The sequence below is a fragment of the Heptranchias perlo genome, chromosome 29, assembly GCF_035084215.1.
Source record: "Heptranchias perlo isolate sHepPer1 chromosome 29, sHepPer1.hap1, whole genome shotgun sequence".
In the NCBI taxonomy this organism is placed as follows: Eukaryota; Metazoa; Chordata; class Chondrichthyes; order Hexanchiformes; family Hexanchidae; genus Heptranchias; species Heptranchias perlo.
In genome coordinates this window covers 21,636,152-21,663,876 of record NC_090353.1, presented here as the reverse complement: position 1 = coordinate 21,663,876, position 27,725 = coordinate 21,636,152, and the positions used below count along the sequence as shown (strand labels likewise).

At 43.1% G+C, this 27,725-nt stretch overlaps 1 protein-coding gene across 1 annotated transcript in view; it reads right to left on the bottom strand.

Moving 5' to 3' along the window:
• The window catches only part of unc13a (unc-13 homolog A (C. elegans)), a 340,969-nt gene extending 334,167 nt beyond the window's left edge, over window positions 1–6,802 (bottom strand). The window contains exon 1 of the mRNA XM_067968623.1: window positions 6,730–6,802. Coding sequence (XP_067824724.1) covers window positions 6,730–6,802 — 73 coding nt within the window. The remainder of the gene's footprint in view (window positions 1–6,729) is intronic.
• Between the last annotated feature and the right edge of the window lie 20,923 nt (window positions 6,803–27,725).

Genomic DNA, 27,725 nt, shown 5'->3' with positions numbered 1-27,725 from the left:
ATTCCTCAACCAAAAGCAAACTTCTCTGACCTGGAATAATAGTTTTCAAACCATTGTACATGCGGATTGAATTTGTCCCCCGGTCATTTAACAACTGGAGCCACTTCTCAAAGTACCATCAGAGGATGCACTTCCATACAACATTTTATAGACTCTGAGGCCCTAATATTTGCGGGGACATGGGGAGGGAGCAGATTGAGGGGCTGGCTGGCTGCCGTGTGGGAAGGCCTGTGGCACCAGGCCGCAGCTGGGGAGCGGAGAGGAGGGATGGAGAAATCGGAGGGATATCGGAAAGGCCTCGAGGAGATCATGGCGGCTGGAGGAGATATCGTGGGGTATTGGGGGGGGGGGGGGGGGAGAGGCGCGGTGGTGGGTGGTGTGAAACACTCTTGCTCTTCCTGGCCCACAAGCAGTGCTAGAAAGGCACTTAACTGCTGGATCCGGCCTTTCTCACTTCCCTCCAGCCATTAAATTTAAAAGCCTGCTAAAATTTGAGGCACACAGCCTCATTAAAATATTTAAATGGTGGTCCCGCCTCTGGAGAGCAGGTTAGTCACCCGCCCCCAACCCACCTCTGTTAAAAATGGAAGGGGGCGCGTTGGAGGCGGGTTTCTGATTTTTGAAATTTTAACCCCTCCCTCACCCTGGGGGTATTAAAATTCCCCCCTAAGAATGTTGTCCACACAAAAGGTTCCAGATCCAACCGACAGAACATTTTGTGCTTTGATATAAAGGCTAAAATGAATTAAATTGTGTTATATGTTACCATTAATAAAGAATGTACCTTGGTGTGATTGTTCTTTTTCCCTACTGTAATATTCTTAAGTATTGAATATTAATCTACATACCCTAATAACATTGGATCAAATTTTAGCCCAATCCCAGTTTCCAGTATGTTGATGCCCTACTCCAGAGACTTGAGCACATAATCTAGGCTGACATTTCAGTGCAGTACTGAGTGAGTGCTGCACTATCAGAGGTGTCGTTTTACAGATGAGACATTAAAGCAAGGACCTGTCTGCCCTCTCGAGTGATGTAAAAAATCCCATGGCATTATTCGAAGAAGAGCAGGGGATTTCTTCCAGCATTTTGTCCAATATTTATTGCTCAACCAACACCACTAAAATAGATTATCTAGTCATTTAGCTCAATGCTATTTGTGCGACCTTATTGTACACAAATTGGCTGTCGCGCTTTACTACATTACAACAGTGACGACACTTCAAAAGTACTTCATTGGCTGTGAAGTGCTTTGGGAAGTCGTGAGGTCATGAAAGGTGGTATATAAATGTAAGTTTGTTCTTTTTTTCCGTCCATAAAAGTCAGCCCCTATTTGATCACATTAGTGCTGCATCAATAACCTTAATAATAAATTGCAGGTTTTCTAGTTCAAGTTGTATATTTAAGTCTGTGCATGAGCTATTTTATAATTTTATGATGGATTTTTTTCAGTTGAGAACTTTTTGAAAATCAGCTAAAGTAGTTATATATAGATTACTATTTAAGTAAAGTCTCTTGGAATTTTCCACCTACTCAAAGTCACAGGGAAATTCCACCCACTGTTTATGAAACTGCGACAGTCTCATACCTAAAACAATGAAAGAAAAATAGGACTTTTAAAAAAAAAAAGCATCTTTACAGTTTTTAGTCCCTATTGTGCATCTATTAACTATGGTGAGCAATTACAATGCTTAAAACAAGTGCCTAAATTAGACATGGTATGGGTCATTTACAATAGGAAGCTACCCCTATATTGCCATGACAATTTATGAATTATATCCCAAGAACAGTCCTCTTTATGTACTCGTATACTCTCTTCCATGCTGTGATCATTTCATCATCATTTTTCTGACAGTAGTCCTGGTAAATTAGTGTCAATTATAGTACAGCAAAGACATTTGAACCCATGGGGACAAAGTCATATTTGTCACATTTACTAAACCCCTTAGACAGAAACAAAACTTGACATTCAAATACTAGGTTGATCGATGCAAAACCATAATCGATAATAAAATGGCCAAAAACAAGGCATAATCTATTTCAGCAATTGAAATGATGTCAAATTATCAGAATGAAGCATGAGCCGTTTAGGTGACCTGAATGCACAAGATTAAATCATTGCCTCGTAATCATGCTAAAATATATGGAATTGTGTAACATCATGAAGTATAACATTTAGGATGAACAATTCAAAGGACTAGAGTTTCCTTTAAATAAAAATGGTTCCTGAGTTTTCAGAAGACATTACGATGTCACATGACAAACTATTTTTGACAGAACCACCAAATGGTACAATATATAATTCTTATAAGCATTATATAGAAAGCCCAAATAGCTTTGATTATTAATTATGATTATTGCCATTATTTAAAAAAACATCTAGCTTTCTTAACAGTATGTGCCAAATTTCAGGATCATTTTGTGCTGTGGAATCATTGGACTTACATTTAAACTACTAAAAGTGATATAACTTCAGGCCCTTAATTATTAACCACACAGAAATATTATTTATAGCAAATGGACATACTTTGGTTGGAAAATGATTATTCCCTCGGTCATGGATTTTGACGGAAGTCTCAGGGTTCAAAAGATCATTGTGCCTCTGCCATGTGGTAAACCCCGTTTAAAGAGGAATAGATTATTGTGCATATGCTATAATATTTTAGACCATGTTCTCATTACACTACTATATTACTTTTGCTAGAAATTATTTAGCTGTACTTTTTGAAGGTAGGCAGTGGTTTTATATTCATTGAAAGGAAACACCTGTTAATTTTGTCGAATTTTCCAAGTGCGTCATTGTTACTTCATATTTTGGGTTTTTACACTAGGTATTTTTAAGTTCAACATCACCGAGCATCCCTCGCATCCACTGTGATGCAGAGTGCACCTTCTTCTGCCCAATATTTAGATTAAAGATACTGAGACCCAGGATCATAACAGAGAATCTTTACTCTGTACATCGGAATGTATTACATGCTGCCACATGATTTTCCATTCCTCAAAAGCAGACCGAATAGGTACTCTTACCAGGCTGAGACACAGGCTCTGAACCAACAAACGGTTTTATTTACTTAAGACAGACAAGCGAACTGTAAACAGTATATCACAGTGAAATGTACATTACTCTACATTTATCGATGCATAAAATAATGAAGACGCCACATACCTTCTCTCTAAACACAGGCTTTAAAATATACACTAATTTCTTACCCTGTAGAAAAGGCTACTGCTTGAAATCTAGCTCAGCAATTCTACTGGCTAGCCAACATTTAAAGAACACCAAGCCTTCTGCAGACTGCCTGCTCAACTACACAAAGCCAATATAACCCGCAATTGGAGTCCTCTGACCATCAGGCTGTCCGTTAAAGAAAACTACTGCCAATCAATGACACTCAAAGGCCTCAGACACAGCTAGCAATTGAACCCAATTCCCTTTGATCTGTGCCAAGGTGGCATGGGGCTATTTTGCAACTATGCAGAGAGAAAGGGCAGCCGACGACTGCATTTCGCAACTGCATTTGATCAAAAGCCATTCATCAATACTGGATAGGGAGCCAGCCTTTAACAATAGCAAATAGTGTTTGATGAATGTGATGGTCCTGGGTGGGTTTCGGAAAATCGGGTGGGGTATACAACGAGCGGCCAATCCGCTACCACCCGTTTGAGCCCCGCCGAAGTTGAATTTTACTCCCTAGAGATCTGCAGCAGTAAATAGTGCAACACAATTTGAAGTAAACAAAGTTTTAAAAGCAGAAGAAAAGAACTGAGTCAACGAACAACAGCTAACAAAGGGACAAGAATGGCTGTGCAATACTTGTGCTGTCAATGTGCATCATGCAAACACCATCGACTGTAACTCCTATATTTGAGTCTGTTATGGTCATTTTTATTTTGAAATGATTTGTATTTGTGCAATGAAAAAAGCACCATAAGGAATAACAGTAGATAATGTTTTGTCAACAGAATGAAACTTCTTTGAAGCAGTGGTACTGTCTAAATTTATTTGTAGAAGCGGCTATCAGCAATTCTGCAACAAATAACTAATTTTATAAATTACTTTGTGCAAACCCAAAAATAATTTGAGTCGCTGACTTTATCCCAGACCAGTCTGCTGCCACAATTGATACATTTGGTATTTGTCCAGTGTTGAATTAGAGAGGTGTCACTACTTCGACCAGCTGATGCTACAAATGTAACCCGTTTCTGGAGCAATCACTCTGCAGTCATTCCAGAAATATACACCTGGCCAATTGATTAAAGAACACTAGCCCGAACAGGCAAGCAATTCAAGAGATTTATTTCCAGAACAGAATTAATGAATGTCATCATCCCTTAGGAGAAAGTACTAAAGATTTTTAAGTTTCAGCATATATATAGAATAATATTCAAATCCTTAGTGAATACACTTTAATAAAAAGAGACAAAATTCCAGAGGGGAAAAAAATCTCATCTCCATTCCAAATTCTCCAAGGATGGCAAATTCCTTTTGGTGGATCACAGCGTGCAGCCCCCTCAGCAGATTCTACACACAGCAATCTATGCAATCATTTTCCTACATCATTCAGGCATGCATCCTAACAGGTCAACCAAGAAACAGCATTGATAAAACAGAGGTCTTTAGGCTACATGCTCCCACCCGCCCCCGACTAAAATGTATAGCCTGGTTTCAAGCGAGGGGTGGGAAAACAGAAAAAAAAAACATACCGCGCTGCTCCTTCAATGGTAATCTAAGATTTCCAATTAATCGCATTTTTTTTGTTGTGGTAGAAATATGCCACTGCAATTAGCAAAGAGAAGCCATTCCAGTCAGTAAACCAATAAAAATCTCTAACACTATCAAATTACCACCTGTGCAGCCAATTATTGAAAACAAAAGTATATTTATAACAAGTGAATGAATCGGGTGCTAACAGCCATTAGACTTAGTAAAAGCTATCATACACAATGCTAGTAAACCTCGTGATCAAAGATCATTTGGCAGCAGGATGAACAGAGTCAGACGATAAAAAGTTGCAAGTTCAGTGTTTTTCAACACATTTTTCACCAGCTAATTAAAAGCTTGGAGATAACATTAATAAATGCACAAACATGTCCACATCATGCGTTTATTCTACTTATGATCAGACTCTAAAAAGGTCCTGCAGACTAACGATATCACAGAAATGAGGGGTTTCTTTTGGAATAAAAATATATTATTGTACATGGAGAACACACTTTCAAAATATGCATGAATTTAATATTTACACTGTTATGAACCAAAAGCTAACTTATTCCCAATAATTGAACACCTTCTCGCCCATTACAATCATATTACCCTCCTTATACTTTTCCCTGATTTGGCAACCTTTAACAGACTCCTATAAGCAGCCAGGACAATCAGTTCAAATGATTTTCACTTTCACTAAAAAACAGAAACCTTTATGTCCTGTTCCCGGTAATAGTCAATGGGGAACCTTGTGTCTGGGTGTGTACTCAATTAGACAGCATTAGACTACTAATCAATAGGTCTCAGATTCAATCCATATGCACACTAGGTGAAATGGTATGTCATTACTGAAAATGCTCATCACCTGCTACCTCTGAAATTTTTTATACAGATTTGTTTTATGCTTCAGGAGCGCTGAGAAATCATCAGGCCGGATAGCTAAGCTGAACAAACTTGAAATGCAAAGTATCAATCTACAAAAAAAAATTACCTTCCATCAAACTGACAACTAATCCAAACAGACAGAATTGTAGCAAATGGAACAACAAGTTCTGTGTCAAGAACAGAGAGAAAAGCTATGGAATCATTCTAGAAAAAATGAATTAAGATTCCCAGTATGCAACCCAGCAACAGCACTAACCATTGTTCATTAGCAAACTCAAGGGGGTCGATTTTAGGATGGCTGAGTGGGCGCGTTCGTGGCGGGGGGGCTCCGAAAATTGGGGATTCCTGAAAATTGGAGCCCGGCTCCAACCCACCCACTTCCGGGTTCCCCAAAGACGCGCTTAGATGCGCGCGCAGCCCCCGCATGCGGGACTCCCATCAGCAATTAAAGCTGGCGGGATCCCACTTAAGGCAATTAATTTGATAGTTCAGGTCGTTACGAGACCTGATTTGGAGGATATTTTAGGAGGGGTGGGATTTTTCAGGTCAACTGAGCGTGTTTCCCGTACTGGGGAAAACACTCCCAGTTGAAATGGACGTGTTGCAGCCACCAGCCTGTGGCAGCTGCAAAGGTCCATTTGACAGGGGCTGGGACCCTCATTCATTGCAGGAGGCCACTATGTCACTTTGGACAAAGTTTGGCCTGCACCACCCTCCTCCTAACACAAAAAAATCACAAACTTGCAACCTCAACCCCGGTGTACAGACACATTTACCTACCTTGCGGACCCCCTCAAACGTACATCTTGTGGATGGGGGCCGCCGTAGCTGCAGTCATGACCTCCTCGGAGGACGAACAGCATCACCAGCCTCGCCGCCCACCTCTGGCATGTGGGCTCCACAACACAGTGCTGTGACACATCCACCTGCACAGCAGGAGGGAGGGCAACCGCAGAGAGAGATGCGTCGCAGAAGGCACTAACCTCGCACAGGGTCAACAGACCAAGGATCAGCTTCCTGGACCTCTGAGGAGCAATGCACACGGAGGCTCAGAGTCACTCGACATGTAGTTGTGGACATCTGCAGCCTCCTTCATGCCATGCTGCTCCCGGCTGGCCCGAGCACCATCTTCTTACCTGTTGCTGTCAAAGTCACCACTGCCCTCAACAACTTCTCCTCCGGATCCTTCCAGCGTGCCAGCAGGGACATCGCCGGCGTCTCTCAGTCGTCTGCACAAAAGAACCCTGCAAATACATCTGCACCCACTCTGCAGTGACACGATGGGTGACATCAGGTGTGGGTCTTCATGGTGATCCTCAGGAAAGGGCATTATTGCACAAACCAGACAAAATTTGTAAAGACGTGGCAGTAGTGGTGATAACAAATTTTTGCTTTTTGGAAAACAAACAAAAGTAAATCAAAAACATGACACCCTTGTGCATCCTCTTTGTGCTCACAAAACCTTCGACTTACATTTACGGGAACCCCTATGTGGTGCTACCCCTGTGGCTTCAGCAGAGGTTGCTCCTGTCCATGCCCTGACCGATGAGATGCTTTGCGCGGACGCCCTCTGGGTTTCGGTGCCCGCGAGGCCCCCTCCAATTACTGCTCCACCTGCACCTGTGCAGGGGCAGATTTGGCCACCTGGAGAGGGGGCAGCATCGCGGGTACTGGTTGAGAGGGGGGCAACGGGTGAGTCGCAGGAGTGCTTTGAGTAGCATCCCCACTTCCATGTCCCCTTTCACCATCATCCCTCTCCTGGCCCAGGCCCACATCACTCACTCCACCCTGCTGGACGACAGTTTGGAGGACTTGTGTGAAGCCTTGGAAGGCCAGTTGTAAGGTATCTGTCAGCCCGTTTAAGGCGGCAGAATGTTGCACACCCTGAATCTGAACGGCCGTTGTCAGGGCCTGAATGGACTCATTGTTGAGCCGTGCTTGAAGCTCGTTGGAGGCTAGCCTTTGCTCCATCGCAGACATTCCCGCACCTAACCACAACACTATCTCAGAGATGCCTTCACGTCCCTGCGATACTATCTCGGAGATACCCTCCTGTAACCGTGCCACCTTTCCACTCATGCAGGAGTTGGACTCCTCCATCCTCTGCGCGATTGTGGAGAGTGCATGTGGCAACTGTTCCAGTACCTCGGCAATGTGCTGCTGGCCCTCGATGACTCTCCTTTTCATGGCTGGCCCCCAGGGTTCAGCATCTGGGTCCAGCTGAGCAGAGCCTGGAGAAAAGGGTGCTCCCGCCGACGCAGACTCTCCATGCCTGCCCCTGCCCCCAGGGTCTGCTTGTGCTCACATGTGCGTGGTGACTCACCATGTGCAAGCCCAACTAAGGGAGGAAGGGGACCCACCGAGGTGTGTGTATCTGCGCTGGTGGATGGCTGGCTCAGATGTGACAATGCACCCTCAGAGGCCGGCAGGTGCACTGAGGAATCGCCCTCCGCAGTCACGGCGGTCGCAGATGGCCCTGCAAGAGAACAGAAAGCAATATTAAGCATGTGGACAGATGTTGAGGTGCTACAGATGCCAAGTGATGCTAAGATCATTCGCTATCATGAGTGCTGAGTGTTAGATTTCTGTCACCAGCCGCTTGTGCACTCCCAGTCTCGGCGTCCGCCACGGACAGGCACTCCAGCGTCCGGCTTACTTCCAATGCCTGCTGCTCCGTGTCTGTTAAGACCACCTGGTGTGGCGGGCCCCCTCCGATCCTTGCCCTCTCCTGGGCATTCTGGCATCTCTTCTCCTATTAAGGCAAAACACAGAGGCGTGAATAAGTGATGGTTGCATGGTGACCCGCTGCATGCATTGGTGTGGGTGGGGGTGAGCGTGAAGGAGATGCATGGGAGGGTGCGTGTGAGCCATAGCCATGAGATTGTATGAGGATTGGGTTGCGTGGTAGTGTTCGAATGGGAACTGAGGTGGTGAGTAAGTGCAGGCAAGGTGAGGATGATGGTTGAGTGGATATGAGGAGTGATGTGAGAGCATTGTGGTGGCAGTGCAGAAGGAGTTGTGTGGTGGTGGAGGTGATGTGGAAGACAGAGTGTGGGAGAATGAGTCAGTATACTCACTTTGGCTGACCTGATTCGGTCATTAAAGCGCTTCCTGCGCTGAACCCAGGTTCTGCACACATTGCCGCTGCTGGTGACCTCCTCGGCCACTTCCAGCCAGGCCTTCTTGGTGGCGGAGGGAGGCCACCTCCTCCCATCCGACGGAACAGAATTTCCCTCCTCCTCCTCACCCCATCGAGCAGCACCTGGAGTGAGGAGTCAGAGAACCGTGGAGCAGCCTTGCCTCTGGCCTGCTCCATGCTCCAAATTTGGTTCTTTGCTGCAGGAGGAGCATTGGAGGACTGCCCCTTTAAATAGGGCGCCTCCTGCTGATAACCTGTGATGCGGGTGCGCAGTGCGCCCGCTGCGCAGGTCTGGAACGGGAAACCCAGAAGCACGCGTAAGTACCTTCAATTAGGCTGCGGTCGCGTGCGGAGCACCCCGAATTCACTGGTGCGTTACCCACGCGCCCAGTCGACCCCCCGCTACCAACCCACCTCCCTCCTAATATCGGGCCCAAGCAATCAGGTTCCCAACCAGCAGAATGCTCCTAAAGTCCAGGACTAATATCGGACACATCAACGTCAATAACAGTAACAGGCTTAAGACATTCCACTGCAAAGCATGGATATACATTGGAAAAAAAAGTAACCAAGTAAAGAGGCAGACTACCGCAGCCATTTATAGTACGACTAAGCCCACTTCAAAAGCTTCGTTATATGATAAACACTGGGCTTGTTAAATTCTTCATAACTTCCAACATGGAAGGAAAGCCTTCCCAAAAAGAGGTCTGTTGCCAAGGAATAAGCTGAGCTGACTTAACCACTGTGTGGGAGGCTAAAAGAACTTAAATGCAATAATTCTGAGGAAGAAAAAAAACTTGGAAAATTTTAAATTACCAGAATAATTGCATCCTAGTTGGACAACAATAGAAAGACATCTTTAATGGTGACAGGTGAAAAGAGATCATAAGACAATCACAAAACTAACAAGTGAAAAACCACTAGGTCCATTTCCGTGATTTTTCTCCCATTTAGATGGCAGCTTAATGCTAATTATACGTAAAGTTTAAATGAATGTGGAAGAATTGCAAGTTCACAGTAAAATCTATTGAATGTAATAAATTAAAATCACAGGTAACAAAGTTATAATGGAGTGACTGATTAAAGTTTGGCAGTCGAAAAGGAATCTCTGATGTGTTCAAAGATTCACACTGAAAAATTTGCAACGGTTAGAAACGTTAGTGGAGAGGGTGTTCAAATCCACATTCAAATCCATATTCAAATCCTGCAGCAATGTTCCCCATTCACAAAACAATTGACTGCAAGATGTTCATATGCTGATGATAAAATGGTATGTACTATGTTCAGGGAATCCTTGAACGTGACAGCGACACTTTTGTTTTACAAAATTAAAATCCAGTGCACAGAGCTCTGACAAAAATTGAATTTTTGTCCATGGATTCTCTTGTTTTTTCCCAATTTTAAATCACAGCTTTAGTTCATTCAACCTGGCACAGGTGCAATGGATCGAACGGCCTCCTTCTGTGTTAAAAGATTCAATGAATCTAGGTTGATATAACACAAGAAAACATTTCTGTTAACTGCTCGTCACCCATCAATTGAATTTGCCAGAATGTACCATGTTCATGTTATCTTGTTAAATTGTTTTCTAAATAGTGTATCCACTCTGTAATTTCATCAGGATGGGATGCTGACAATTGCCTAAAAGAAAACTGCTTTTAGATCACAATGGAATCATGAACATAAATGTTACAGAACTGCCAACGATGTCTCATTTCAGTTTGTCTTGCCATAGCGCAAGAGTAAGGAGAATTGGGCTCCATTATTTTGTGTTTACATAATTCATACAAAGTCGATATTCTGTCGTGAGGAACAAGATTGCTCATTTCTTCGAGATGTATTTCAACTCAAGTTCTAAAAGAATTCAAAGTGCCTTGTCTTACTGTTAAATCATTGTAAACCATTTTCAGACTTCTGGTACTCACCTAAACTGCTTGTTTCTGTAAATAATTCTCGAAGAATAAATCGTTTTGATAATTTAGTCAGTCACAAGAAACGTATGGCACAGATTTATTATCCATCCTCTGAAGTACTGCGCGAAATCCAGTAGCAAATTTACGATAAAAGGGAGGATTCTTTTCCCTGTAGTGAAATATCCTACATACATTTTTTTTTTATTCGTTCATGGGATGTGGGTGTCGCTGGCGAGGCCAGCATTAATTGCCCATCCCTGATTGCTCGAGAAGGTGGTGGTGAGCCACCTTCTTGAACCGCTGCAGTCCGTGTGGTGAAGGTTCTTCCACTGTGCTGTTAGGAAGGGGGTTCCAGGATTTTGACCCAGCAACGATGAAGGAACAGCGATATATTTCCAAGTCGACATGGTGTGTGACTGGGAGGGGAACGTGCAGGTGGTGTTGTTCCCATGTGCCTGCTGTCCTTGTCCTTCTAGGTGGTAGAGGCTGCGGGTTTGGGAAGTGCTGTCGAAGAAGCCTTGGCGAGTTGCTTCAGTACATCCTGCGGATGGTACACACTGCAGCCAGGGTGCGTCGGTGGTGAAGGAAGTGAATGTTTAGGGTGGTGCATGAGGTGCCATTCAAGCAGGCTGCTTTGTCCTAGATGGTAGAGCTTCTGAGTGTTGTTGGAGCTGCATTCATCCAGACAAGTGGAGAGTATTCCATCACACTCCTGTCTTGTGCCTTGTAGATGGTGGAAAGGCTTTGGGGAGTTAGGAGGTGAGTCACTCGCTGCAGAATACCCAACCTCTGACCTGCTCTTGTAGCTACAATATTTATGTGGCTGGTCCAGTTAAGTTTCTGGTCAATGGTGACCCCCAGAATGTTGATGATGGGGGACTCGGCGATGGTAATACTGTTGAATGTCAAGGGGAGGTGGTTAGACTCTCTCTTGTTGGAGATGGTCATTGCCTGGCATTTGTCTGGCGCGAATGTTACTTGCCACTTATGAGCCCAAGCCTGGATGTTGTCCAGGTCTTGCTGCATGCGGGCACAGGCTGCTTCATTATTTGAGGGGTTGCGAATGGAACTGAACACTGTGCAATCATCAGCGAACATCCCCATTTCTGACCTTAGGATGGAGAGAAGGTCATTGATGAAGCAGCTGAAGATGGTTGGGCCTAGGACACTGCCCTGAGGAACTCCTGCAGCAATGTCCTGGGGCTGAGATGATTGGCCTCCAACAATCACTACCATCTTCCTTTGTGCTAGGTATGGCTCCAGCCACTGGAGATTTTTCCCGATTGCCATTGACTTCAATTTTACTAGAGCTCCTTGGTGCCACACTCGGTCAAATGCTGCCTTGATGTCAAGGGCAGTCACTCTCACCTCACCTCTGGAATTCAGCTCTTTTTTCCATGTTTGGACCAAGGCTGTAATGAGGTCTGGAGCCAAGCGGTCCTGGCGGAACCCAAACTGAGCATCGGTGAGCAGGTTATTGGTGAGTAAGTGCCGCTTGATAGCACTGTCGACGACACCTTCCATTACTTTGCTGATGATTGAGAGTAGGCTGATGGGGCGGTAATTGGCCGGATTGGATTTGTCCTGCTTTTTGTGGACAGGACATACCTGGGCAATTTTCCACATTGTCGGATAGATGCCAGTGTTGTAGCTGTACTGGAACAGTTTGGCTAGAGGCGTGGCTTGTTCTGGAGCACAAGTCTTCAACACTACAGCCGGGATGTTGTCGGGGCCCATAGCCCTTGCTGTATCCAGTGCACCTTGGACATGAACATACTAAATGCATAAGATTATGTTCATGATCATAGGGAGTGCGAGTTGACTGCTGGAAGTTTCTTTGTGCCATGAAAAGGAGTAAAAAGTATTAGGAGCAAGCCTGAATCGTAACAATTGTATAGGGCACATCTTCATACAGATTATGAACTGTAAACCCGAGTGTGACTTGCATAGCAACAGGATCAAAACTTTATATCCAAATTTAAACTCTTTAAATGCTGTCATTAATTGAATAAGTTCTGGTGGCAGGATACAGAAAACTGAATGTTGTGACTCATTCATTTTTTATTTTCAAGAAATTAAGCTTGCATGTTACAAATTTCCCACAAGTATGCATTCACTTTCAATAAGGGTAACTTAGAAGACATTATGGGCCCGAATTTAGCAGGCCTGCGGGTTCCCAGCGGGTGGTCCTCCGGGAGCGTGGTCAACACGCTCGGCGAAATTAGTGGGTTGCCCACGCGATCGTAGCAGGCAACCCACTAATAGGAATCAATTACCTGCTCCTCCGGGGTCCACGGCGCTGGCCTGCGCGTCGGTCGGACTGCGCATGCGCAGTACGATCGGTCAGCTGGAGGCTCTCTAGTTAAAGGGGCAGTCCTCCACTGACAGATGCTGCAACCAATGGGACAAATTGCAGCATGGAGCAGCCCAGGGGGAAGGCTGCTCCCAGTTTAATGATGCCTCACCCCAGCTTTCATCAGATGGGGTGAGGAGGAGGGGGAGGACACAGATCTTCCCCCCGGCGGGCGGGAGGAAGCGGTCTGCCTCTGCCACCAAGAAGGCCTGGCTCGAGGTGGCAGAGGGGGTCACCTGCGCCACCAACATATCGCCCACCTGCATACAGTGCAGGAGGCGCTGCAATGACCTAAGTAGGTCAGCCAAAGTGAGAACACGAAGTCTTTCCCCTACACTCCGTCTGCCACAACACTGCCCCCACCCCACATCTCCTTCGGCACCGCCAACACTATTCTGCTATTCTGTCACATCACCCTTCATACCCACTCACACCCCATCCTCATCTTACCTCCACCTACTCACCTCGCCAGTACTCACCCTGCCACTAACACGCAACCCAATCCACATACAATCTCATTGCTCCATCCCATACTCACCCTCTCGTGCATCTCCCTCACGGCCAGCCTCACTCAACCTGCCACCACCTGTGCTGCAGCCACAGGGCATGCATCACATATGTGCAGTAGGCAGCGTAAGGCAAACGTCTCGTCAGCATGAAGGGGGTGCACAAGGGTGTCTGAGGGTTTTGTCATGGGTGTTACCCATATTGAATTTCAGAGCAACAAACAGCACACATTATATTGACACCACCACTGCCATGTCTCCGCGAATCCTGTCCGTTGTGTCCAATAATGCCCGCTCCTGGGTATCACTATGAGGACCCACCACTGATGCCACCCATCGTGTTACTGCAGAGTAGGTGCAGGTGTATTTGCAGGGCTCGTCCGCGCAGACGACTGAGAGACATCGGCGGTTTAGCCGGCTGCACCCTGGAAGGATGCGGAGGAGAAGGTGTGGAGGGCAGTGGTGACTTTGACAGCGACAGGTAAGCAGTTGGTGCTGGGGCCAGCCAGGAGCAGCTCGGCATGAAAGAGGCTGCAGATCTCCACGACTACATGTCGAGCGAATCTGCGCCTCCGTGTGCACTGCTGCTCGGAGAGGTCCGGGGAGCTGCGCCTCGGTCTGTGGACCCTGTGGCGAGGGTAGTGCCCTCTGCGACGCGTCTCTCTCTGCGGTAGCCCTCCCTCCTGCTGTGCAGGTGAGCGTGCAACAACACCGTGTTGGGGGGATCCACGTCTCTGCGGCGGACGGCATGGACTGCGAGGCTGCTGGTGCTGGTCATGCTCTTCGTCCTCCGAGGGTCTCCACACACCACCCAACTGGCAGGTGTTGGTCTGAGGGGTTGTGCAGGGTAGGTGTGTGGTTCCTCGGACTGGGGCTGCGGTTTCGTGTCGGTCTGTCCTCTGGCTTGGCGGGGGGTGGTGGAGGGCAGGGGTTGCCCTATGTGACGCGGTGTCCTCCTGCGTGGCTGAGGGCTCTCCCCCGTGGAGCGCACCATGGCACCTGCCACATGCTGCTGGCTGCAACACGCCTGGTTGGAGGGAGACTGTTTCCCCCAGTGTGGGAAACTCACTGCCTTGAACCGAAAATCCCACACTTCCTCTTTTGACAGCTGCTTCAGCTCATTAACTGACCACAACGAGCAAGGTAAGTACTCTCAAGTGGAACCCCGCTGGCTTTAATTGCCTGCGGGATTCCCACCAGCGGGGCTTGCGCGCGCAGCCCCGCACGTCAGCGCGGTACCCGGAAGTGGCCGGGATTTCGTCGCGATCCGGTCACGTGACCGGATATCGGGATTTTCAGGGCCACCCCGCTGGGAACCCGCCGGAAACACGATCCTAAAATCGAGCCCCATGTGTTCACAAGCCCCATTTATTTATTTTTTAAATTAGTATCTTCCAGTAAGTTCTTTTAAAAAAAACATTTTCATCCTTGTTTTTCAACTTTCAGGGTGAGTGCACAGCCTGATCCCAGACCACCGGCATGTAATTGGCTCTAAGCAGATGCCAGAAGCAGCCCAGATGCAAATCGCTCTTCCCTTCAACTCCAACCCTCTTACTCAAGTTGGCTCAGATTGAGAACCGAGTGGAACTTGAATCTGTGTAAATTCCTACTCTGTGGAACCCCCTGTAGGTAGAATTTTTACACAAGTGCAACATGCACCAGGTTTTATAAGATGATGCCTAACTATTCAGTGGCAATCAGGGGAACTGTTTTTGCAGTGCTCAAAATAACAAATTGCGGACAGTAAAAGGCTGCAGTTCAGTCTGTGGCTTTAGATAACGTTCATAAGAAAATTTTTCTTTCACCACTTCAGACATCAGTAATTTTAAAAATCCCTAGCTATTTGTTATTTTAAGTATTTTAAAAGAACTCTGCTCTTCATTAATAAAAATGTTCATTATTTGCAGAGTAAGTGCAGGACACACATAGCTCATACAGATCTCACAAAATTGCACGGTCTTAGCTTAAAGCAAAGCAGAAACTGGTTGTACATCATTATAAAGATCTGCAAAGTTTTAACAAGAATTGCAGTACATAATGTATACAGGTCCAGCCAGATGGCTAGATTTCAACTTTAATTAAACAAGGTACAGATCACCCAGCTGTACCCTAGAATACTTCTGGGAACAAAAATTGTGGTCAGCAAATATCAGAACAGTACAATATGGATTCAAAATTTATCCCATGTGGCAAAATCTGTTTGAAAATTGTCGAACTATTTAAATTAGATTCACTTTGTTCAAACTGACTCAGTGAGAATCAAACAAAAAGCATTTTTGTACAGTGTCATGCACCAAGTGCCTTCAGCCTATGTTATCTCATTATCTTGGGAGATTACCATTTACGATAAAACCATGCAAAAATCTAATCCAACTTGTTTGAGGCTTGTCCACAGCACAGACAGCAGCTCATCAAATATTAAAAATCAAGCAGTGTCTATGTCAATACATTATTTTGGTGCAATGATAATGTTAAATTGACAATTATATATTCTGGTCTACAGGTGGTAAATAGGAAACAGCTAGAATTTTAGATGAGTTCTGAAATGGTCCTTTCCTTTCATAAAATTAATTATGCCTTATAGTCTTTGTTTCAACAGTCTGTTCTACAACAATATATTAACAGCAGCATTCTCAATATCAAGAATCTCAAAGACGATGATCAGACACTAGTGGATCTTTCATAGTACTGTTCATGGCAAGTGCAAGAATAGTTGTTTTATAAGGACAGGCAAGTTATATGGTGTAATGCATCATATATTAGTTTTGTTAACTTGAATCTCCCCTTAAGGTGACCTGCTTCCAAGACCACAAAGTCTAGTTGCCGTAAATTGAACATGCACAATTAGAGGTTAATCGTTGTTGCTGAGGGAATTTTGCCCATTGGAAGGTGCTTGTAAATTCTTGGCACTAGTGATAAACAGCATGAAATAATTGTCTCTTCCTTTCTCTAATACCTTTTACACTTTAAAGCGTGACATCTAAAGTGCGATATCTTGATTGTTAATTTTCCATGGCGGTGCTAATGGTTAGTCGGAAGAAATATTAATGGCCCAGAAATTGCTCAGGGTGGCGAACGAACAGTGCTAACCCACTGGATGCACTTCCTCCAATAGGAAGCGGAGAAGAGCCCAGCGTTAGCTCCAGCAAAGCTAGGAACCATGGGAGAAGCGAGAGGATCACGCTCTCCCCTCGACCAATCAGATTGCAGCATTTTTGACACGCTGCGAATGGTTTCTGCAAGCTAGACGGTAAAATCCAGGAAGTGAAAGGTATAACACTAAAATCATTTGTAAAAAAAGTTACAGATAGCAAAAAAAAGGGTAAGAAATAATCAAATTAAATAAATGAGACGGAAGGAAAAAGTAAAAAATGTAACATTTAAAAATTTTTTTTTTTTTTTAAAACTGTTAATGACCAAAAACTATTAAAATAAGGAGTAATGAGACGCCACATTTTTAAAAGTTAATTTTGAGTTGTTTGGCAGTCATTAAGACTTAGCGCACTGTTAAAACTTAGTTTAGACCTGATATTTTTAAGCATACCTGTTTTGAGGAGATATTAGTTTCCAGATGGGCAGAAGAGCAAGTTGGCATTGGTCCCTTGAATCTGTTGATTGCAGCCAACGATATCCCTTTAACGCAAAGCTGTCATATCACTGGCGAACCACAAGGAGCAAGGTCCGGATTTGCGCGTTTGTCTGCGAATGTGCAAACTTGCTCCTCGATTTTGCCACTAACAACAGTGAGCACTGTTGAGCTTACCGTTCTATTTTTAAGCAATTTCTGGGCCAATATGTCACTTGTCTTAGCTGTTCCAGCAGTTTGAAAATGGCAGGGTTTGTTTTTATGAAACATATTTAAATAGAATTCAGTTATTGTTTTGTGTTCAAGTGGATGGTTAGCAGCAGCATTGGAATTATAGTTGACGAAAAAGAAACCGAGCAGGATGTGAAATGGGCTGCTGATTCACTATTGTCTGTTTTGCGCTACCACTGAAGACCAATTTCACCCCTCAAAAGACTTTGAAAGAAACTGGAGATTAAATTCTCAAAGCTTTCAGGCAAGTGATGAATTTATGTAAATATTATGAACACCACAGACAGACAACAGATGATCGGCTGCACTTGCCAACAGCATCATTTGATATTGTAGTTTCTTTCTTGATGGTTAGAAAAGAAAACAAAAAGATTGTTTATAGATAATAAATTTTGTTTTTAGTCAACAATCACGTCGTTTGCCTATATTCAGTTTTAATTTAAGAAATTCTCTTCTGATACACTTTTGAGCCTTGAGGAACTTTTTATGTAAAAATCTTAAATGGTGTAAATAATGAACTTGAGTCTATTCTAAGGTAATTTTTGTTCATGGAAATTTATGTTTCTTAAAGACTGTATAATTTGGCAAATAGTGTGCTCTTGGTGCATGCTGGGATTACACATTAGGACACTGCAAATCTCCAAGCCCTTGATTTTCTGTTCATTCATTTTTCAAAAGTAGAACATTTATGTTTAAGCATTTTAAGGCAAGAACATAAAGATAGCAACTGGCTGACAATGGGGAAAATGGTGGTGGAAGTGCCTGAGGGCACAAAGGCGCGGTGGATGGGTATAGTGTATCTTTTATTTCAAAGTCGTCAATAATTATATTTGCAGATTTGTAATATTGTTGTTTTGTGTTTTGTGGTCCAAAACGGGGATCTGATATATGCAGAGAAGGGAAATTGTATGGTTTATATGACTGTTCATTATAACTAAAAATGATTGCATCAGAATTCTTAAAGCACCATACCTCACTTCCATACCACAACATCCGACACCCTGTCATCCATTTCAATTCCCAACATATCCGAAATTGCTAGTAAATATTCAATTCATTTTAATCCTGGCTAAAATTTTATCCAGCATACAAAGGATCTCAAATCATGCACAGATAGTATACACATACAGTGATGTGATCCTGAATGTTCTCAGGGGCAATACAAAAGTCTCAGAAATAAATTCTGAAGTGCTCAACAATTTGAATTGTTATTTAAAAAATACCAGCAAGAACTGAGCAGCTTCTGCTTTACACCACACTCAGTGGTCTTTAGTTGTTCAATTTCCCACAGTGAAACAACAGCTGCTGGTTGCTTTGTAGCCCAGATAAGTCTCTAATGAAGTAATGTAACCACTTTATTATGTCAGATGGTGACAGATGTAAAAATAATGGCAATTATGTCTTAATTTAGTTACTTTGAGTAGAACAGGATCTAAGTGAAAGAAATCTACCATATGTATATGTAAACCAACATTAGTCATAAAAAAATGTCACTCCGAACTAAAGCTTCTTGCAACATTAAACAATAATCACAGATGTTTTATTCAGTCCAATTTAAACTGTACACAACTGGCCTGATTTTAACTCCAAGCCAGTTTTTGGTGGGTGAGCAATGGCGCAAGTTAGAAACTCACCCATTCATCCACAAATTAGGCCCATTTAAATTCCGTTGACAGGCCTCCCACCTGTTTCAGACAGGAAACCGTGGAAAGTCGTGTGGCCGAGGCCCCCGCTGACAGCAGATAAGTGGCCATCCTGCAATTGGGAGAGGAGGGGCTAATCCATGGCAGGGGAGGTTTAAGCTTTCCTTATGGGGAGCATGCTTTCTCGTCGTGGCCCCACAAAGAAAGTAAGAAAAACACATTTTTAAACTTATCTTTTTGGGCCTCTTTACTGCTCAATTGACCTGAAACAGTGACCAAAATATTTTATTTCTTGTTTTATTAGACTTTAGACTAAGCGTAGCAAGGACACAGAATATACTCTGGGTGGGGGACTTCAATGTCCATCACCAAGAGTGGCTCGGTAGCACCACAACTGACCGAGCTGGCCGAGTCCTGAAGGATATAGCTGCCAGACTGGGCCTGCGGCAGGCGGTGAGCGAACCAACATGAGGGAAAAAACTACTTGACCTCGTCCTCACCAATCTACCTGTCGCAGATGCCTCTGTCCATGACAGTATTGGTAGGAGTGACCACCGCACAGTCCTCGTGGAGACGAAGTCCCGTCTTCGCACTGAGGGCACCATCCAACGTGTTGTGTGGCACTATCACCGTGCTAAATGGGATAGATTCAGAACAGATCTGGCAGCTCAATACCGGGCATCCATGAGGCGCTGTGAGCCATCAGCAGCATAATTGTATCCCAGCACAATCTGTAACCTCATGGCCTGGCATATTCCTCACTCTACCATGACCAACAAGCCAGGGGATCAACCCTGGTTCAATGAGGAGTGTAGAAGAGCATGCCAGGAACAGCATCAGGCGTACCTAAGATAAAAAGGTGCCAACCTGGTGAAGCTACAACTCAGGACTAAACGCATGCTAAACAGCGGAAGCAACATGTTATAGACAGAGCTAAGCGATTCCACAACCAACGGACCAGATCAAAGCTCTGCAGTCCTACCACATCCAGTCGTGAATGGTGGTGGACAATTAAACAACTAACTGGAGGAGGAGGCTCTGTAAACATCCCCATCCTCAATGATGGCGGAGTCCAGCACATGAGTGCAAAAGACAAGGCTGAAGCGTTTGCAACTATCTTCAGCCAGAAGTGCTGAGTGGATGATCCATCTCAGCCTCTTCCTGATATCCTCACCATCACAGAAGCCAGTCTTCAGCCAATTCGATTCACTCCATGTGATATCAAGAAACGGCTGAGTGCACTGGATACAGCAACGGCTGTGGGCCCCGACAACATCCCGGCTGTAGTGCTGAAGACTTCTGCTCCAGAACTAGCCGTGCCTCTAGCCAAACTGTTCCATTACAGCTACAACACTGGCATCTACCCGACAATGTGGAAAATTGCTCACGTATGTCCTGTCCACAAAAAGCAGGACAAATCCAATCCAGCCAATTACCGCCCCATCAGTCTACTCTCAATCATCAGCAAAGTGATGGAAGGTGTCGTCGACAGTGCGATTAAGCGGCACTTACTCACCAATAACCTGCTCACCGATGCTCAGTTTGGGTTCCACCAGGACCACTCGGCTCCAGATCTCATCACAGCCTTGGTCCAAACATGGACAAAAGAGCTGAATTCCAGAGGTGAGTTGAGAGTGACTGCCCTTGACATCAAGGCAGCATTTGACCGAGTGTGGCACCAAGAAGCCCTAGTAAAATTGAAGTTAATGGGAATCAGGGGGAAAACTCTCCAGTGGCTGGAGTCATACCAAGCACAAAGGAAGATGGTAGTGGTTGTTGGAGGCCAATCATCTCAGCCCCAGAACATTGTTGCAGGAGTTCCTCAGGGCAGTATCCTAGGCCCAACCATCTTCAGCAGCTTCATCAATGACCTTCCCTCCATCATAAGGTCAGAAACGGGGATGTTCGCTGATGATTGTACAGTGTTCAGTTCCATTCGCAACCCCTCAGATAATGAAGCAGTCTAAGCCCGCATGCAGCAAGACCTCGACAATATCCACGCTTGGGCTGATAAGTAGCAAGTAACACTCGCACCAGACAAATGCCAGGCAATGACCATCTCCAACAAGAGAGAGTCTAACCACCTTCCCTTGACATTCAACAGCATTACCATCGCCGAATCCTCCACCATCAACATCCTGGGGGTCACCATTGACCAGAAACTTAACTGGACTAGCCATATAAATACTGTGGCTACAAGAGCAGGTCAGAGGCTGGGTATTCTGTGGTCAGTGACTCACCTCCCGACTCCCCAAAGCCTTTCCACCATCTGCAAGGCACAAGTCAGGAGTGTGATGGAATACTCTCCACTGGCCTGGATGAGTGCAGCTCCAACAACACTCAAGAAGCTCGACACCATCCAGGTCAAAGCAGCCCGCTTGAATGGCACCCCATCCACCACCCTAAACATTCACTCCCTTCACCACCGGCGCACCCTGGCTGCAGTGTGTACCACAGAATGCAATGAAGCAACTCGCCAAGGCTTCTTTGACAGCGCCTAACAAACCCACGACCTTTACCACCTAGAAGGACAAGGGCAGCAGGCACATGGGAACAACACCACCTGCATGTTACCCTCCAAGTCACACACCATCCCGACTTGGAAATATATCGCCGCTCCTTCATCGTCGCTGGGTCAAAATCCTGGAACTGCCTTCCTAACAGCACAGTGGGAGAACCGTCACCACACGGACTGCAGCAGTTCAAGAAGGCGGCTCACCCCCACCTTCTCAAGGTCAATTAGGGATGGGCAATAAATGCCGGCCTCGCCAGCGACGCCCACATCCCATGACCGAATAAAAAAAAATAACAGACAGCTATGCACACGCACTGTGACAACCAGCATGCGAGGCCCAGACAAAAGAGCAGGCTTAGGTGGGGAAATTTCTTGTAGCTGTTTTAAACATTAAATTACCAGTTTTCCAGGTATGTTTAGTCATCATTTTCATAACTGTGTATTTTATGCATTTGTTACCTTGAGCTGTATACACTGACTTAAGTGAACAATGAAAATGGTGGCTAAAAACAATGTGAAGACTGTATTAGAGAGATCTGATTGGTTTATTTTGTGATGCTTGATTAAAAAAAGCTTTGAAAAAAAAAAATTAAATTTGATTCATGAGTTTTCTGATTACTCCTTTCTTTTCATTTCTTCACTAATCTACACTGCATACAATTCCATATTAATCACCAAATAGGGTTGCTCTAAGGTTTTTCCACCAGTTTGACTAAGAAGCGTGAAAAAAAATAAAGTACATTCCAAACCAAAACTCCTTTAAATGTACCATGAAAATGCAGTATTAATCATTCTTGAGAAGTGTGAAAGTAAATTAGAATCAAATTCCACATTAAAACACTTTTCTACAATATGGATAAACCCATTTAAAACTAGTCTCAATCTAAATCACCAGCCTTGCATTTCAACCTCTGACAGTAGTTAGATAAGATGCTCATTTGCCACCTCCAGAAGCACTTGAAGAATGCAGATCATGAGACTTCAATGTTGTATAGTCTAGTGTAAGTGAATTCACCTGCAGGCTTGCCCTTGACACTTTATTGATTTAGTCTTCCCTGTATCCCTGCAGGTTTTTTTTCCCCCCTTTATTTCTTGTAGTTACCTATTTACTGATTTTGCCCAGAAGCAGTTTTCCTAGTTTCAAAAGTCCCATAGTTTAATTACAGCGAATTTATTTGGCCTCGTTATCTGGCAGCTACTTAGCTTGCCAACGTATTCTGTTCTCTAAAAATATCATTTACCCATTATTATTGAGCCTCCGCTTATTTTCTGATTGTTGTTTTTTCCATTATCTGGCAGTTTATTTTATAGAAAAATTGAAAGACAATCCCAATGTTATCCTAAATTGCTAACCCCAAGCTCATTGTAATACAAGTCATTTTGTTTCAATTGTTTTTATATAATTTGGTATCCACATAAAAAAAGAGACACAGATGTGCTGGAAAGGGAATATTGAGAGACAGCCTCCATTCTCTATAAACCTACTAGAGAGATATATTGAACCATAGATTTTTTTTCCTTGTTGTTTACTATGTTTTATTCAGCCATTTATTGATGGACATGAAAGATAACACAACTTGGTTTGCTCCTGTAATCTAAACTTGTCTAGTGATCGATATGTGCTATATATACTTAGAACAGTGGACAAGGTTATTCTGGGATTGTTGGAGAACAATTGTGTAAGTACAAGCACAGTGAAACAGCTAATTAATGCTTTCTAACTCAGACACTCCAAAAACCCAAATACCCTACTGTGACACCACAATATTGAGAGAAATCATCTTCACTTTTGTTGACTACATCCTTTCTCCTCTTGTTCAGTCTCTACTCATCCACTTATTTCCTAGGATACTTGCTACCACTTTTACAATTTGCAGTTTTCCAAACTGTATGGTTTCCTCTTCACCATGCACATCTAGTCTCTCCAAATCTCCATCCCTCACAAAGATTGCCCACAAGTACGACACTTTTTTCTTGATCAGTGCCTCAAATAATCTCAATTTGCTATCACTTGGCTAAACTTGTTCTCACTCTCAACAACTGCACTTTTAAATCTCAAGATCAAAAAGGTGTTGCGTCACCTTTAACCATTCAAAAGAAAATTGCCATGCATCCATGAGTTTATCACTTGATTATATCTGGCTCTTGTTAGGATTCATCCCATTATAAATGGATTCATCCAATTATAAATAGATTGTAATTACATTTTCAAGACAATCAAAATGGACATCACCAGTATAAAATCAATGATCGTGCAAAGTAACTTGCACGGAGATTATTTGTTACTTTCACAATAAAATATAGTGGTCTATGGTCCCAAATGTGGTGTGGGTTAGTTAAATTATAGCAGTATGCCAGTGGCTGCCCAGGAGCAGTGTCCTCCTTATTTTCTTCCCCTTTGCAAAAGTAAATCACCAAATTATAGAAATGTCATCACAATGTCAAAGTTGAAATATGCCTTTTTCTGGGCCTGTATTTAAATCTATAGAAAAGTGCATCTTCTTTCCTTTCCCTCACCCCGCCTCGCCACACACACTTAAAACTTCTACAGCACACTTACTTTATTCATATAATTTTATTTTAGTAAAGTTGATTAAATAAATTGCAGGACATTATTGAAAGCTCCAATGATCTACAGTTATTTATAAAAACAAAGCCACATATTATTGGACCACATAGCTAGAAGAGTCAGAACAAGTCAGAGAAGTCATAACCAAGCTGTATAGTGCTCTAATCAGAGTGCACTTTGAGTATACACCCATTCCGGTCACTAAGACACAAGGGTGACCTACAACTGCTAGAGGCAGTGCAGAGAATGGCCACAAGGTTGATCCCGAGGAAAAAGCCATGAAGACAGACTGGAGAGATGAGCTTTTCAGCCAGAAAAGGAGGCATACAAGAGGTGATCATATAGGAGGGATAAAAGATAATTAAGAGGATGGAAAAGGTAAATCCAAGATTATTGTTATTATTTTGATTTAAATTGAGAGAGTAGGACAAGGGGACATAGGTTTAAGTTAGTAAAAATGTCACGTAGGATTGATAAAGAAACTATTCTTCACACAAAGAATGATTAATATATGGAACAGACATCTAGATAGAGTAGTAGAGGTGAAAACCTTAGAATCTTTTAAGAAACAATTGGATGCTGAAATGGGGGGCGGGGGTGGGGGAGGGGGAGAAACGACTTTAGGATCTCTCTGGATGGATTAAGATGGGCCAAATGGTCTGGCTCATCTGTAATTATCTTGTTTCCTTTGAGCAGGGAAAACTAGCTGTGTATTCCCAAAGTATTTGCAGAAGTACTTGCATGGGCTCATATGTTTAAACAGTCCAATTGCATCATGGTGAAATGACATTGGTTGCTCCAACAGATTTTTTTCAACACAACTTTCAACTGATTATTTTTAAAAATAGCTGTTCAAATTTTCACCTGCAAAAACCATTAAAAAATTGGTGCTTTCTGTTAAAAATTATTGTTTAAGCACGGTACAGTGCTCAAGTTACAACACACAAGCATAGGCTCCTTTACATTGGGCCAGAATTTACTGTCAAAATAACAGTAAGGCTAACAGCGTTCACCGTTATTTATGCGCAAATTGGACAGCAACTTCAGGTGAGGGCAGATGCACAGTTAAACGCGATAATCCAAAGCTGCTGTCCGAGATGCACCGTTCCGCCATGAGCTTCATGAAAATGGCATCTCACTGTCTGACTCACCATTCAAATACATTGAACGGCGTGAAGTTCCTGTATTTGCATAGTAGATACGAACTAAACTCGCCACAGAAAGTTAGGGCTTGTCCTTTTCAGTCTAAGTACTCTTTTTAATGGCGTGATAAGTCTTAATTATTGCCAAACAACCTCTCTGGGACTGAACATTAACTTTTACAAGTGTGGAGTCTCATTCCTTCAGCTTTTAATTGTTGTTGGGAGTTTTTTTTAAATTTAAATACATTTTTAAAAACCTTTACTTTCTGTCTCTTTTGTCTCTCTTTCTCTCTTAATCCAATCCTTCTTTGCCACTCTTCAGTTTACTTTCTCTACCTGATTTGGCACTAAATTCACAATTCTAACTTACACTTCCTAGTTCAGACTCTCTGCTGCTCATAAACAATTCTTCAATCTGATTGGCTAAGGAGATATACGCGTGCCCTGTTCACACAGGTCCCAGATGCCCTGTCGAGGGCGCTGTGCCGTTTGGATCTCTAACATAGAGCAACTTCCAGCACAAAAGCTCATGGAATGCATATGGGCAAGGGCAAGTCTAATGATCGGCGGGTGCCATTCATTCGCCGGCTACAGTAGATTCTGGCCCAATTACATTTTTCAACTATAAATATATAATGCAACAGCTCCACAGCTCAAACTAAAAATACATTTCTTGTGTATTGAACCAGTCAGCAGTCTTGACTAAAAAAGTAGCTCAATAATAGTGTTAAATATCTTTACTGCCTATATTGTATTGTGCCAATATTGGTTGGCTTGATGACAAAGCAGTTATTAACTTTCTGTCAACTCAATTTTTGAAAATGATTAGATTAATTGACAAATCTATAATAAATCAAAATGCACTTTTATAAAAAGGGTATGTTACAATCATTCTAATAATATGGCAATCTTTAGTCACAGGGAGTTCCACACCCTGCCAATTCATATTTTTACATTGAGATTCTTGTCTTGCTCATTGTTGCCACCACATTGTTCAGAAGGACAGTATTTTTTCCTATTCGACATTATCATTTGTACTGTGTGTTTGCAATTCATGGTGCAGCCGTCGGACTGTTTCTAGAATTGCCTTCATGTCAGTGGTGGAAACAATAGGCAGTAGGAAAAGTTGATGGATAATGAACCCAAATTTGGGAATAACTTAAGACTCTGCCATCTCCACCAAACAGAACAAAAACAGATTGAGAAACAAAACTGAGCACTCTCGTAAGTGGAAGAAATATAGCTAAACAGAAGTAGGAGGAACACTAAAGCACTGGTTTGGGCTGAATAATGGTTACAACTGTTTCTGATGTATAACCTAGAAAAACCAAAAATTATATATACTCACTTGTTTCTCCCTCTCAAGTAACTCTTGCTTGCAATTTGCCTCACTACACCACTCTAATGTGTGTTGAGCACATAATAAGTTATTCTGTTCAAGCACAGATTAGCACCATCACAAGAAATAGAAGATGGACCCAACTATATCTAATACAGCGCGTTAGCCTCATGGAATACCATCTATGTCTTTTTTGAAGTCTTATACTAATTCCCATGGATACAGATTCATTAAAATTATTCTGAATTACATATTCATAGTGCTAACCTGTACATCGCTATACAATTACAAATGTAGGCTTCTCACACCAGATACAAGATGTTTATTTCTTTAAAATCTTTTAATGGAGTTATATCAATATTGCTCTTAAGTACTAAGGGTTGAATTAATTCCTGCTACCAGATACAAAACATTACCAACCTCCTAACAGTAAATGCATTTTAAGTATCAACATGTTATCCAACATGCAGAAGGCTGTCCTTAACTATTCTACTATCAACTTCAGTCATTCTACTTTGTGCTTTATGCTGCAGACCCTAAACTGGTTCATTCAGTTGATTGGTCCATTTTTGTATAATTTGATTATTCATTAAGACAGCAAATTGTCCATTCATATCTTCATTCCAAAATGATGGCAGATTGGCTTACCTCTGACTTCAGTTATAACAGTGACTGACATTGCTTTCCCCTCCTCCTGGTTGGACTCACTTAATTGTTAAATTGATGGTACTATAGCAACTATTAGTCATTAAAGATATATTAAAGCAGTGGTCATTCTAGGAAGACAACTTGGATTTTTTTTTACAGTAGATCACATAGGCAAGAGTAGCAAGCGGTCAACAGAAATAAAGATAGAAAGTTAAAGAAGACAACTTGCTACAGGAAGAACTAAAAGAAACAATCTGGAAATAGCAATCATAGACTGTGGATGTTGTGATGTGCATCACTGTTAACATATTGGCACATAAAAACATGTGATCTAATAGCCTGTTATTACCAGTTTCCATTTTTACACATTTATAACATTTTTGATTGTAATGTGTTCAGTGCCATAAATATAAATCAAAGTTAAAACAAAATCCAGACAGCACGTTAATCACCATCAAATACGATGCGATCGCGTCGGAAACGGTAAGTTTGTTTATTCAGGATTGCCATGCGCACCTTCACCACCCCGCTGCCAACCCACCACCATT